Source organism: Suncus etruscus, chromosome 10 (assembly GCF_024139225.1).
Source record: "Suncus etruscus isolate mSunEtr1 chromosome 10, mSunEtr1.pri.cur, whole genome shotgun sequence".
Taxonomy (NCBI): Eukaryota; Metazoa; Chordata; class Mammalia; order Eulipotyphla; family Soricidae; genus Suncus; species Suncus etruscus.
In genome coordinates this window covers 79,936,508-79,950,333 of record NC_064857.1, presented here as the reverse complement: position 1 = coordinate 79,950,333, position 13,826 = coordinate 79,936,508, and the positions used below count along the sequence as shown (strand labels likewise).

At 51.8% G+C, this 13,826-nt stretch overlaps 1 protein-coding gene across 1 annotated transcript in view; it reads right to left on the bottom strand.

Moving 5' to 3' along the window:
* MYO5B (myosin VB) overlaps window positions 1-13,826 on the bottom strand; it is a 210,357-nt gene that overhangs the window by 7,749 nt on the left and 188,782 nt on the right. The window contains exons 29-35 of the mRNA XM_049781585.1: window positions 12,479-12,573; window positions 8,158-8,356; window positions 7,061-7,154; window positions 6,474-6,617; window positions 4,685-4,836; window positions 3,320-3,409; window positions 72-222 (exon numbers count right to left, since the gene is read on the bottom strand). Coding sequence (XP_049637542.1) covers window positions 72-222; window positions 3,320-3,409; window positions 4,685-4,836; window positions 6,474-6,617; window positions 7,061-7,154; window positions 8,158-8,356; window positions 12,479-12,573 — 925 coding nt within the window. The remainder of the gene's footprint in view (window positions 1-71; window positions 223-3,319; window positions 3,410-4,684; window positions 4,837-6,473; window positions 6,618-7,060; window positions 7,155-8,157; window positions 8,357-12,478; window positions 12,574-13,826) is intronic.

Sequence of the window (13,826 nt, the reverse complement as noted above, 5' to 3'; positions counted from 1 at the left end):
AGGCAGGCCACTTCTTTTCATTGGGGCATGTCTAGCTCTGCCAGGGCTGCCACACACAGGCTGGGCCTCACCGATCATGGGCTGCAGCACACCCTCTGCGATCTTGATGAGCTGCTGGTAGATCTGAATGGACAGGTCGCTCAGCACTTGGCGGTACTCGGTGAGATCAAAGTTCTTGAGGCAGTGCTCGTTCTGCTTGGCTGTGTTCTGAGTCATGAAGCCCTGTGAGGAGACAGAGAAGGAGTGTTCCTGAGCTTTGGGCTGTACTGGGGTGACAGTTTTAGGCACTGTCAAAATGGCCTCGTTGTTTCTTGAAATATACCTCAAGGTCCCAAAAACAAAATATAGAAAAGACATCTGCACATCTAAGTTTCTTTCAGCACTATTTACAATATCCAGAATTTGGAAACAACCCAAGTACCCAAGAACAGATGAGTGGACAAAGAAACTGTGGTTCATAGACACAATGGAATGTTACTTGGCCATAAGAAAAGATAAAGTCATACAATTTGCTGCTACATGGAGGCACCTGGAGAGTATCATACCTAGAGAAGTTAATCAGAAGAAAAGATACTGACAGAATAATCTCTTTCATATGCAGGATATTAAGAAGCATAATGGTGGAATAATGAATTCCCAAAGACAATGGAAACAACATGAGAACTGGTCTTCAGTAGAAAACATGCCTCTTGGGGCCGGGCGGTGGCGCTAAGGGTAAGGTGCCTGCCTTGCCTGCGCTAGACTTGGATGGACCGCGGTTCGATCCCCCGGTGTCCCATATGGTCCCCCAAGCCAGGAGCAACTTCTGAGCACATAGCCAGGAGTAACCCATGAGCGTTACCGGGTGTGGCCCAAAAAAAAAAAAAAAAGAAAAAGAAAACATGCCTCTTGTGGGGCTAGGGAATAGGACAAGAAAGGAGAAAAGTCTGTGGTGGAGGGAACCACTCAACTGGAAGGAGGAAGAGGTGTGAAAGGTAGAAAAGTGTTACTTATGAAGCCTTGACAGCAAGGCACTGGAAACCACAGTGCAAAAACATGTATAAGAAAGTGCAAACTCGGGTAGGAGAGATAGTACAATGGTGGGGCATTTGCCTTGGATGTAGTTGACCCGGGAGGGCCCCAGTTTGATTCCCAGCACCCATATGATCCGGTCCTCCAGCCTGCCAGGGGCGATTTCTGACTGCAGAGCCAGGAGTGAGCCCTGGGCACTACTGGGTGTGGCCCAACAACCAACCAATTAATAAATAAAGTTTAAAAAAAAGTGCAAACACAGGGTGGGAAGAAATGGGAGGAAATGGACACTAGTGAAGGGATTGGTGTTGAATCATTTATGCCTAAACCTAATCATGAATAACTTTTTAATCTCTTGGTTCGGAAGGGAGGAAGAAAGAAGGAAGGGAGAGAGGGAGGGAAAGATGGGTTCATGTGGGACCTTTCCAAAAGTGTCTGTCTGTCACAAAATGTTTTTCTGAATCTGTTTGGGAGTGTAGGAAGATTTGAGCCACACCTGGCTGAGGTTTGTGTTCACTCCTGGTGGTGGTTGGAGGACCTTATGAGGTGCTGGAATTGAACCAGTGTTGGTAGAGGCCTTTGGATTCATCCTCATATTGACTTCTAATTATATATCTCTCAATTGGTTCCTTAGGTTTTCTTGTTAAAATGATGGTTCCCCATTCCCTCCTCATGTGGCCTTTTCCCCTTCCCTTGGGGGGTGGGCTTTGCTTATTCCAATAAAGGCCACTCAGACAGCCTGGAGGAAAGTCTGACATCTTAGCTGGCGGTTTCATATGGTAGAGTAACTGGCTCGTAGGTGAACAGCTTGCGCTTAGTTTTCTGGCGTGCTATACCTTCCCAACTGTGTGTGGAATATTTCCTGTATCAGAGTTGCTGTCGGGCCTGCGTCTCTTGTCCTACCCAGACAGAGGGATGGAAATCCTCTCCCTCTCTGGGGATTGTGAAACACACAACCCACCATTCAATAAACCAGGGTCATCACCTGCAAGGCAGTGACTAAGGCTGGACACTGAGATGGCCCTTCACCTCACAAGTGCTCAAATGTCACTGCCTGCCTTTCCTGCTGTACTCTCTTACCCCATTTCTCTGACCTTGACCTTAACAGAAATTGGTTTCAAGCTGGTTGGAGAAGAAAGTTTTTTTGTGTTGTTTTGTTTTTTGTTTTTGTTTGTTTGTTTGTTTTGATTTGATTAAGACTAGGAGCATGTCTAGGGAAAGAGTGAGCCACAGGTTGTGCTCTGATGATGGGGATAGTGAGATCCAACAGTCAGGACGGGGCAGGGCTGAGGACCAAGTTGCACGAGCTTCTCGGGATTTTCATGAGGAATGCCACAGGAGGCCTAGCCCTGACTCAGGATTCACAGGTGGGCTGAAGTGATGCCAGGGTTTCCTGTCCTCACAGGATGAAATTAAGACACTGCTCTTGTGGCAGGGTTTGTGTGGCCTGTCTCTCTGGCTCATGGTCCAAAAAAACAAGTATCAAGAGAGCCTGATGTTCCTTCCAAGGGCGACCATCTCCAACAGTGTCCAACCTAGTCCGTACTATTGAGCAGGAAGAGCAGGGGTGCAGATGAAAGTTGATATCATAGCATATACATGGAACCATCCACACTCGAATACCACGGCCCACTGAGGCTCCAATCTCATGCCTGATTCTAATCAAGAGGCACAAATTCCTCTGTGTACTTAAGGATGACTTACAACTCAAGTTCCTGCTACAGCACAGATAGAGGGCTGCACTCAGGGATACCCTGGGGCAGCTCCATGATCAAATCTTGAGGGCCCACAGAGGGCTGTGCCATTGAGGGGACTGAGAGGAAATGACAGACTCTTCCTTTTCTGGGACTCATACCCTGCCTTCACCATCCAAGCAGTTGATCCAGGTGAGCTCTGGTTTGAACTCTGAGCAGAGGCACAGCCCAGAGGCAAATAGACAAAGCAAGATCTGGATCCAGTCCCAGGAATTGGTACCTAGGGCAGCTAGGGGGCTGGGTGTCGGAGTGAGACACAGGAAAGGGCAGAAGACTTGGGATGGGATGAAAGGCTTCTCTACAATGATACAAGGGCTACCTGAGGAGATGCTCATGCATCTATGGGGCCCCAGGATCTCCAAGGCCAGGTGTCTGTGTTCTGCTCGTTCTTGCCTCTCTCTCCCAGACCCTGGGTAGCACACCCATCCAGAGGTCTTTCCCAGGGGACAACCAAGGAGGAGGACCTGGATCTGCAGACGGCCCTGTCTTGAGGTTTTCTACACAGTGGGTGCTCCTGACGGGGGTGGGGGGCACCTGGTCACCTGGTCACTCACCTCATCCCCGCTGTACTGCTTCAGGCAATGCAGGAGGCGGCAGGTGTTGGCCAGCCAGAAGGATGTCATCTCAAAGTCATCACTGTGCTTCTGTAGGGAGAGGGGCACCAGGGGTAGGAGGGGCTCCCAATACCCTCTGTCCCCTCCTACTCCTGCCTGGGCCCCAGCAGATAGATGGGGGGACCCTGCAGCAAGATCCTTGGTAGGCTATGCATGTTGCCACAAAGGCTGGGCAGGCCCCTATGGGGCTCTGACAACAGTGCTCACGGCCCCATACTATTTCCATCCAGCCATAGGCCAACACTTGGGAAACTGGGGTTCCAGGAACCAGAACAAGAACTGCTGCATATGGGGTGCAAACCACCACCCACACTGCCAGAGCTGTGAATGCAGGATGACCATGGGACTGTAGACAGAGTGATCGACATGGTGGGTGGCATGGGGCCTCCCAGAAGTGACTTCTGAAGTCCATCCCTGGTCTCTAGCTGGAGCTCATGAGAGAGGCCCAAGGATGGGTTACCGGTGGGATGAAGGGCAGTGCTATACCCACACAGGGCTGGCTATGGTGCTGATGGGGCGCACGAAGGAAAGGGCAGCCCCCTTCTTCAAAGCTCCCCCTACCCGAGGTGCTCCCTGGGGTCCTGCAAGCTCAAGTGCTGACACACCATCGCCACACTGAGTCTGCTTTCTTTGGGCCTCCCCGGGCCCACTTAGCCCCCATCCAGACCCTCAGCCAGCCTGAAAGATGCCAAACGCTTAGGCTGGGACCCCAGAGTCACACTGGGTAGAGCCTCCTGCCCAGGGCAGAGGCAGTTTCTTTTTCCAACTCACTTATTTTTTGTTTGTTTGTTTTTGGGCCACACCCGGTGACCCTCAGGGGTTACTCCTGGCTATATGCTGAGAAATTGTTTCTGGCTTGGGGGACCATATGGACGCCAGGTATAGAACCCAGGTCCATCCTGGGTTAGCCGTGTGCAATGCAAACGCCCTACCACTGCACTATGGCTCCAACTCACTTTTTAATTTTTTTTTGTTACACCTGATGGTATTTAGGGTTACTCCTGATTACTCTTGGCAGGCTTGAGGGGCCTATAGGATGTTGGGGATTGAACCCAAGTCAGTTGGGTGCAAGGCAAATGCCCTACCTGCTATGCTATTACTCTAGCCCTCTTTTTTTCAGCTCTGTGGTCAACATTCCTAAAATACTGGGTGGGGATGCCTGGGGATTAGGAGAGTGACCCCAACATTTCTGAGTCCAGGTGACTGGTGGCTCTCACGGATGGGGTGACCTGTGTGGGAGCCATGGGAAAAAGCAGTGATGGGGTGGGATGAGGGTGGGGGACAAGCCCACCTGTCAGCACTGACCTTGAGTACCCGCTTGATGCCATTGATGGTGGCGGTGAGCAGGGAGTGCACCTTGACGTCGTCGTTGACATAGTCTGCGTGCCGGATGCACATGTACAGGATGTAGGCGGGCAGGCAGGGTACAGCACCCACCAACGCCTGTGGCTTCAGATCTGCACATACATAGGCACACATGACTTCCCCAGGTAGAACCTAGGGTAACGCATCCTTCTGTATGCTCAGTGGGGCCTGGATAGGTTGTGTGTTGTGTGGGAGCATCTGCTCTGAGAAGGCATGAAACCATGCCCCTGAAATGCGCTTTGTTGAATGGGGCTGGGGAGAGAGTAGGGGCTGGAGCCAAGCCAGCATGTAAGGCTTCAGGTCTGCAGTCCTTGGTAGCTCATGACCCTGAGCCTTACACAGTGCCTGCATGGCCCCCAGGTACCCTGATCACTGCTTGGGAGACCTCCCACCAACACCCTAGCAGAAAAATCCAAAACACCAGAACAAAACACAGGATGTGTGTGAAGGAAGTTTGCCTCATCCAGAAAAGATTCCTCATCAAAACTCAAAGAGTTTGGTGAAGAGTTTGGGCCACTCCTGGCTCTTTGTTCAGGGTCTCACAGAGACACTGCACGCAGGCTGGAAGCACACCCGGCAAGAGCCTTTACCCCTGTTCTAACTCTTCGACTGCCCCCTGCTGTGCTGTAGCACATCTGTGGGTGCACTTTCGTGAGGGTGGGGAGCAGGGAGAGAAACTTCCAGAGTCAGACAAGTGCCTTCTGGCCCTGATGCAGTGGCAGCTTGAGAAATCCCAGATACTTCCCTGCAAAATACCCTCTGCTCAGGCATCAGGAGGGCCCCAGCTTGCTGTCAGAGGGGTTCCCTTGGCCCCAGGGCCACCAACCAGAGGTGCTTCAGCAGCAAGACCAAGAGGACATCTTGGGAGGAGAGGCCAGCCTGAAGGTGTACGGGGTGGGGCTCCAACCACCTCTCCCCCATTTGGCCGCCCACCTGAAAATCCTTCAAGCCCAGCCCAGTGCTGTCCACACCTGGCCACACTTTCCTCCCTGGATCCCTTATCTGCCTCACCAGCTCCCCATCTGCTGTGCACCCTGCTTGGGCTGCTTGGGACTTGGATTCTCTTGTCAGTGTTGACCTCAGTCACACTCAGCCTCTCTGTTCCTCCCTGTGGAACCTGAGGTGGGAATGGAACCTGGTTTCTCTCCCTCCTGCAGGGGCACAGCTGCTAGTCAGGGGCAGGACTGCAGCCTCTGCTGCTCCCCTCTCCAGGGCTAACACACCAGCTAGCAGCAGCCAAGGAGGCAGGGGTGCCATCTCCAGGTGAACTGGGCCACCATCTCCAGCCATCCTCGCCTCTGAGTCCAGGCTTCGCTCTCAGCTGTGCCCCTCTGAGGACACATATGGACTCAGCCTTATGCAGACACTCAGGTTGGCGTCAGGCCCATAAGGGACAGCACACAGGCTGTCCTGCCTAGAATGTTCTAGGAGGTCCCCTAGCAAGTCCTGCATACACATGGGCACATGATACATGCCAGCAGGTGAGGGTAGGAATCGCCATTCCCCAGGTCCCACAGCAACTGTGCTGGGAGTCTAAAGAGGTGGTATGTGCTCATGGGGGCAGTGACCGGATGCTGTGCAGACGGAAAGGCCCAGATAGCTGCCTGAATCCCTCTGCATCCACTTGACAGACAGGAGGACTCAGAGGTCAAAGCGCGGAATCCTGCTCTTTGCATTCCAGAGAAAGACCCTCTGCTAGACCCCTCAAGATGGCAGGAGGAAAGCTGACCTGTGACCAGGCTGCGAATGAGCAGGGCCTCGTCCTCCTGGTGATATTCCAGCATGCCCTGGAAGTCCTTCTCCTTCCGCTGCACTGTCACCTGCCTGTGAAGTTCCTGCCGCCTCTGGTCACTCTGGGCCAGTGCCTGGGTAGCTGTGGGGCCGAGATGGGGTGGGGTATGAAGCAGACAACCCAACTGGTAGATCTGGGAGGTGAGCATGGGGTGAGGGGGATCCTGTGTTTTAGGGATTCAGTCACAGAATAGATCTCTTCTTTCTGACGCAGCCAGGCACTGGTGGAGGCCACAGATATGGGTCCTTGTGCTTAGGTGAAGTGTCTTAAAGGGAGTCCAGAACAGACCCCCCCAAGACCTGGTTGTGAGTCCTGAGAGGCAAGAGCGGTGGGCCTGTGCCCTTGGCCCCCACCATGTCCTAAAGGATCTAGTAAGATCCCCAACCCCACCCTGTATCTCTCGCTCACCTGGTGTACTACATGGACCCAAAAGTGAGAACAGGGTTTGTGAGTGAGCAAGACCCCACCTTGCTGTATGGCTGCCCCTCACCACAGCTCCCCTCCTAGCCTCCCTGCATCCATACCTTCCAGGTCCTGTACTTTCTTCATGTAAATCTTGAGCTGTTTCTTGAGCTTCCTCTCGTTCTTCTCCAGTTTTTCCACCACTTCTTTCAGGTCCTGAGAGCAGGAGGGAGCGGTGTGAGTAGGGCAGGGCTGAGGGCTGGGGCCAGGCTTGGCCAAAGGGCGGCCTGAGAGGAGGGATGGGCCATGACCGTGAGCACTGGGGAGATCTCTGCTCCCCGGGAAGCTAAAGCCAAGGCCAATCAAGACAGCATGTGCCAACCCCCAAGCTCATCCTTTCGGCAGCCCCCTTGAAAACACTCAGGCTGGGGGCAATTGCGTGGTGCCCATCCCTGGAAAGGAAGGGACAGGTGCGGGCAGTGCTCAAGGTCCAATTTCTAGGCAGTGCTAGGACTGCGATGCTACCAGAGCAACTGAGCAAAGTTCCTGACTGGAGATCTGAGTCACTAAAGTTCAACTGTAGGGGTTTTCTAGTAGACAGGCAACAAGAACTCAGCTCCACAGACAAGGTCAGCAGAAGCAGAGCCAGGTCCCACTTAGTGCCTGGGAGCTCCTCAGGGTGCCATAAAGCCTGAGCTAGGGTTTGCAGGAGCTCTTCAGGCTTCTGGGGCCCTCAGTTTCATGCCCACCCCATTACAGCCTCATGTCTCTCTTGCCATGCTCTGACCTTGACTGGCAGCTGGTAGAAAGCAGGGCAAACTAATGAGTGGAAGGGTCATGAGGCCACAGGAAGGGACACTCCACAGCACTCAGAATCACTGAGCCTTGCTAGGTCTCATGGCTGGCTATTTGTTTTGGGGCCACTCCTTGCAGTGCTCAAGGGTCACTCCTAGAGGGGCTCCTGTGTATTGGGGACTGAACCCAGGTTGGTTGTGTACAAGGCAAGCACTCTCCCCTCTGTGCTCTCTCTCAGGTCCTGTTGGTTACTGTTGGAAGCTGCTAAGTCTGAGAGAGGTTATGTGGACATGAAATGACCCATAAACACTGAGGTTAATGGACACTCCAGCAACAGAGCTCAGGTTAGAAGTGTGGTCCATCTGGCTAAAGGTCATCCCTACTCCCACGTTCTTCCGAGCCAGGCTGCGGGGTGACCACTCACCAGGTTCTCGTTGGTCAGCCGAGAGATCTCCTGCTGGACGCCAAACTCCACCTGGGCCTCCGGGGAGAGAAGAAGGGTCTGGGCAAAGGTCTGCTGCTGCCGGTCCAGCTCCTCCCGCAGTGCCTCCACCTGTGCTTGCAGCTGCTCCACTTTCTGCTCGTGCTCTCTGCTCTGGGCTTGCAGCTGTGCCTCCAGCAACCTGCAGCCAGGAGGAGTCGTAAGCAAGGGACCAGGGATGGATAGCAGGGCAGCAGGGAGCAGCCAAACACTGGCAGCAACAAATGCATGAGTCAAAGGGGGCAGCTGTGCAGAGATCTCCAACCCCTTCTCCACCCCTCAGCATTGGGGCCAGACACTGCTCTGAAAAGCTCAGATGCTATCAGCAGAAACTTTCTCTGGCATCTTTGCTATCAAAGCTGCCCTTGAGAAGGATTATGAAGAGGCTGGAGCAGACAGCACTGACGAGAGGAGGGTGAGGAGTATTCATCTATCTGCTCTGATTCTATCTCAACCCCTCACCTCCTCCTGTCCCAGAGTTCTTTTCCCCCAGCTCATAAAACTGGAGGTGTCTGCACATTCAGTCACTGGAGAACTTTCCCTTCAGTAGGTTCTCTGCAAGTTTTAAATCAGTAAAACATGAAGCCTCTTCTTTATCATTTCTCCCTGTTAGCCCCACAGCCAAATACATATACACACAACCAAATATACACATAGGCACACAAATGCCCACATATATACATACACAAGCACATAAGTACAGGTACACATATACTTTCCTCCCCAAACAGCCCATCTCTCCTGGGGGACACTTGATTTGTGCAGCCATGGGCACTGTGCTCCAGCTGGGCAGTGCTTGGGATACTGGGAGTCCCTAGATGCTCAGAAGATGACGATTCTGCTTGCTTGGCAGTGACACCAGGATAAGTGATACTTGGAAACCCTCCCCTTCAGCTTCTGGTGGTGAAGCAGCATGTTGCCCACAGCACAAGCACATCCCCAGACACAACACCGAGCTCCCAATAGCCTTGTTGTCAAGTCATGGCCCCAAGGACCAAAGGCAATGAGAGATTTGATCAGGGAGGGCAGTGGCATGGCGGAACTGGGAGAACAAAGTGCTGCTGATTCACTCAGCATCTGGGAGAACATTCAGCCAGGACCTGCCAATTCTGCACCTCTGACTGACTGGTCCTCCAGTGCCAGGCAAGGTCACTGCTTCCCCCATGCCTGCTGGTGCCCTGTGTCCTACCATTCACCCTCCATCAAGGTCCATCTGGGAGATGCTGAGCTATATGAGCAGCACATGAGCCCTGAGGATGCACAGATTTCCAAAATTCTGCTGACCATTGAAGATGAGAACGAGGAGGAAGGCAGCCCAGGGTTGGAGAGATGGTATAGTGGGTAAGGCACTTGCCTTGTACTGGCAGACCGGATTCCATCGCCAGTACCCCATATGGTTCCCCAAGCATCACCAGAAATGATCCTTGAGTGCAGAACCAAGAGTAATCCCTGAGCATTGCTGGGTGTGGTCCCCCAAATATAATAAAGTAGAGGCGAGTTCAGTGCTGGGACAGACATGCAGATGAGAACAAGACCTTTAAAAAAGGGGGACATGTTTGAACCAGGCCAGCTCCATAGACTCTCTCTTTTCTTGAATGAGATATAAACCAAGATCAGCAGAAAACTAGCCATCTCAGGAGGAGAGGGTGGGCCACACCCCTGCCTTGCCAAAGCCATGCTTGCTGCGTCTATCACCAGAATCATTTTTCCCAATGGCCCTGACTCATCACTGACCCTCTTAGGATTCCCTTCAGGGAAACACCAATCTGACCAAACTCCAGGTATACCAGTTTTGGAGTTGATATCACCAGGACTTTTGGGTTGGAATGTGGGTACCCTTCCACCATATCTTCCTTCTTCCAGAAGGGCTGGCAGCTGAGTACATGTTCCTAAAAGTAGTATCAGTAATAGTGCTTTGAATTTCTAGACAACTTTATTTGTTTGATGCTGCCATCCCCCAATTTATCAGAATAAACAGTTAACATCAAGAGCTTCCTAAACCTTCTGCCGTTGTATTAATGACTTCATTGGAAACAAAATAAATGGAAAATTACTTGCTACTGTACTTTTTTTTTGGGGGGGAGGACCACAACCAGAGGTGCTTAGGGGTTACTCCTGGCTCTGCTTTCAAAAATCGCTTCTGGCAGGCTAGGGGGACCATATGGTATACCAGGGATTGAACCCAGATCTGTCCCCGGTTGGTTAAGTGCAAGGCAAACGCCCTACTATTATGCTATCAGTCTAACCTCATCTTTTTCTTTATTTTATTTTAAACTTTCTTTTCTTCCTTTTTCTTTTTTCTTTCTATTTTTCCCAAATAACCTTGCTGGAAACAAATGTATTATGATAACTATGTCAACTATGTAATACAGTTTCTTTAGATTAAAAAAAAAAAAAGGCAGCCCAGCCCCACTCATGGGAGTGGCTCAGGAATCCAGGTACACAGGTAAATCAAAAAACCAGCCTGCAGACTCTGGAACTCTTTCTACCAGTTGCCAGGTGAAAGGCCCAAATTGCCCATGAGGGTCTCCCCTGCAGAGGTGGGAGGCAGTGCCACCTGGTGATGTGAGAGGGAACAGCCTTAGTGCCGAGTGCAGTTCCCAGCGGCTGGTGTGAAAGCAGGGGACAACTGGCTACTCAGGAGGAGAGTGGGGACTGCAATGTCTCTTGCATGAATGAAATCTGACCTGCAGCAGCTTTGAAAACTGTGGTGCCACAAATAAAGACTTTCTAGAAGGAAAAGAAAGGGCTTCAGGCCTGGCCTGGAGCAAATGGATAGCTGCTGCTTTGTGCAGTGTAAGACGACTATCTGGTTTTTCTCCTGAACCTTCCACCATATGCCTCTATTAATTTACGTTCCAGAAAAGGCCAAAGGTGACACAGGACTCTCCATGATCAGAACAAAGGGCACTGGCAGGATCTCTGAACTCACATAATTTACTGATCACAGCTCAGAGTACCAACACACAGTAGGCAAAGCTGCTGTGTAAAGTCAAGTAAGTCCTAGGGGAGGCGTGGGGGTGGGGTGGGGTACACTGTCTGCTCAGAGGCTGCCGCCTCAAAGTTGCACCTCTCAGAGTAAACACAAACAGCCTTGAACCAGGTGGGACATGTGCAAGGCAAGTGCCCTTCCGCTGTTCTATGGCTTCTGCCCTAGCAGGAGTGATTCCTGAGTGCAGAGCCAGAGAACCCCCTGAGCACCACTGGGATGGCCCTAAATCCAAAATAAAATAAATGGCATCTCCCTGCTCTGGCTGACCAGCAGGATACAGGTGGTCACCCCTCTTTCCTGTCCCTCCAAGAAGCCACTCTCCGCTCCCAAGCCCTCCTGCTTTGGGAGCTGATGAGAGGCTGCAGGGATCTCCCAGGAAGATTGCAGGAAGACTTGGCAAGGCTGGAGCAGGTGAGGGTGCAGGCAAGTATCCAAAGGAGCATGTTGCTGAGGTCCCACCTGGTCCCTGCTGCCTGGTGTGTTGCTTAGAAGGGCAGGCAATCTAATAGCAGCTGGATCTTCTCTTCTCTACTCCATTCCCCACCTCTTCAAGACTCCCAAGTCAGCACCCACACAACCACTGCTCCAAACACTGGCCTGGGCAAGGTTCTGGCATGGCTGGGAGGAGTCGAGAGTGGCCCTGGCAGCAGCAAAGTTCTGGAGATGGGGAAGATGATCGCCAGCACTACATACCCACTTCCTGCTGTCCTTTCTTTTTCCCAACCTGGCCTTTTTCTGAAATTCTTGTCTCATGCCTTATCTTCACTCAGGATAATTGAAACTGACAAAATCTTAACTCTATTTCAGCATGGGAAGATTAGCCTTCATTTCCTTCTCTCCCTCCTTTTGGGCGAAAAATTTTATCTGCAAATCTTCTGCTACCCGTTTTGAGGCCCCCAGCCCATCTCAAAACAACAGGGATCAGGGTCCTTTGTTGTGAGGGGCTCTGAGGGCTGGGGAAGGTGGGAACACAGCAAAATGGAGGACCAGCCCTCTCACCCATGCCTGGCAAGGCTCCAGTGGTCAACTCTTCATTAATCCATCCTCCCTGTTTCAGTTCCCTCCTCTGCAGCTTTTCCAACACTTTGAGCTTTAGTGGCCTCACCAGGCCACCGAATTCCCAAACTGACTGAGACTTCCCAGGGGTTGAGACCAGCAAGAAGTCTGAGCCCTGCAGTCTCCAGGGGCAAAGCAGTGAGGTTTTGGGTGGGGCCTTCCTAATAGATAGGGCCCTTTGAAGACTCAGTTACTTTGGGGTTGGGCTGGGGTTACCTGTTAGTCTGGCAGACTCCATGATAGGCCTCGATGGCATCTTCCTGATCCACGTGCTTCTCACTGTTGGGCCAACTTGTCCTGGCATTAATGTCCTGGGAGGGCCAGGTAGGGAGAAGAGGTCATATCATACACACAACTGCCACAGGGATGAGATGGGATGGGGAGAGAGCGAGATGGGATGGGGACACAGAGCTCAAATGGCGCTTAAATCTGAACAGGAATATGACTTGATCACAAAGGGGGCCAGAGAGGTTGAAGAGATAGCACAGCAGTAGGGCATTTGCCTTTCATGCAGCCAACCCAGAACGGATGGTGGTTCAAATTCTAATCCCATATAGCCCCCCAAGCCTGCCAGGGGCGATTTCTGAATGCAGAGCCAGGAGTAACCCCTGAGCATTGCCAAGTATGGCCCAAAAACCAAAAAAAGAAAAAAAGAAAAAACAATGGGGGCCAGAGAGATAGTACAGTGGGTAGGATGCTTGCCTTGCATGCACTCAACCCAGGTTCAATCCCAGGACCTCATAAGGTCCCCTAAACACTGCTAGGAATGAACTCTAAGCACTGCTGGCTGTGGCTCAAAAATCAAAACCAGAGTAGAGGTCACAATGGGAGGAATCTGGAAGGAGCAGGCAGAGGAGAGACACGGACACTCAGTGCTGAGAGACACATGAGAAGCCGCTACCGGGGCTTCCTCCACCACCACAGCCTACCAACCCCTCCTGCTCTCCCAAGGCCATGGTAAAAAATGAGGCACTGCAAGAGGCCAGAATGACCCTTAACAATCTGTCCCAGATGTGAAAACTTTAGGAACAAGCATCAGGCTGAAGCTGCCACAGGGAGGAGGTGCTTTCTCTACCTCAGGAGCAGAGCAAACAGTCAGGACCACAGCATGAGGCTGAAATGTTGGTTGGAAAGGTCAAGCAGGCTGTGATCAGTTGGTTGGAAAGGTCAAGCAGACTGTGACCAGTGGTTTTATTGTTGGTTTGGTTTTGAGCCACACCCGGTGGCACTCAGTAGTTACTCCTGGCTCTGCACTCATGAATTACCTCCTGGTAAGCTCAGGGGGCCACCTGGGATGCTGGGGATCAAACCTGGGTCTGCAGTGTACAAGGCAAGTGCCCTCGGTGCTATCATTCCTGTCCTATGACCTGTATTGTCATTCCGTGTCCCTTTCCTTTGGGACAAAAATCTACTAAGTAACATTTGAAGATTCTAGAAACTTCTGGCAAAGTCTTTCATGGCCATGTTGAGTGAAGGGGCAGCCAGTTCTCTGCTCCACTTTAGAAGAGAGCCCCAAGGAGAAGAGTCTATCTTATTTCAGTTTAAGACAGATATGAAGGGCATG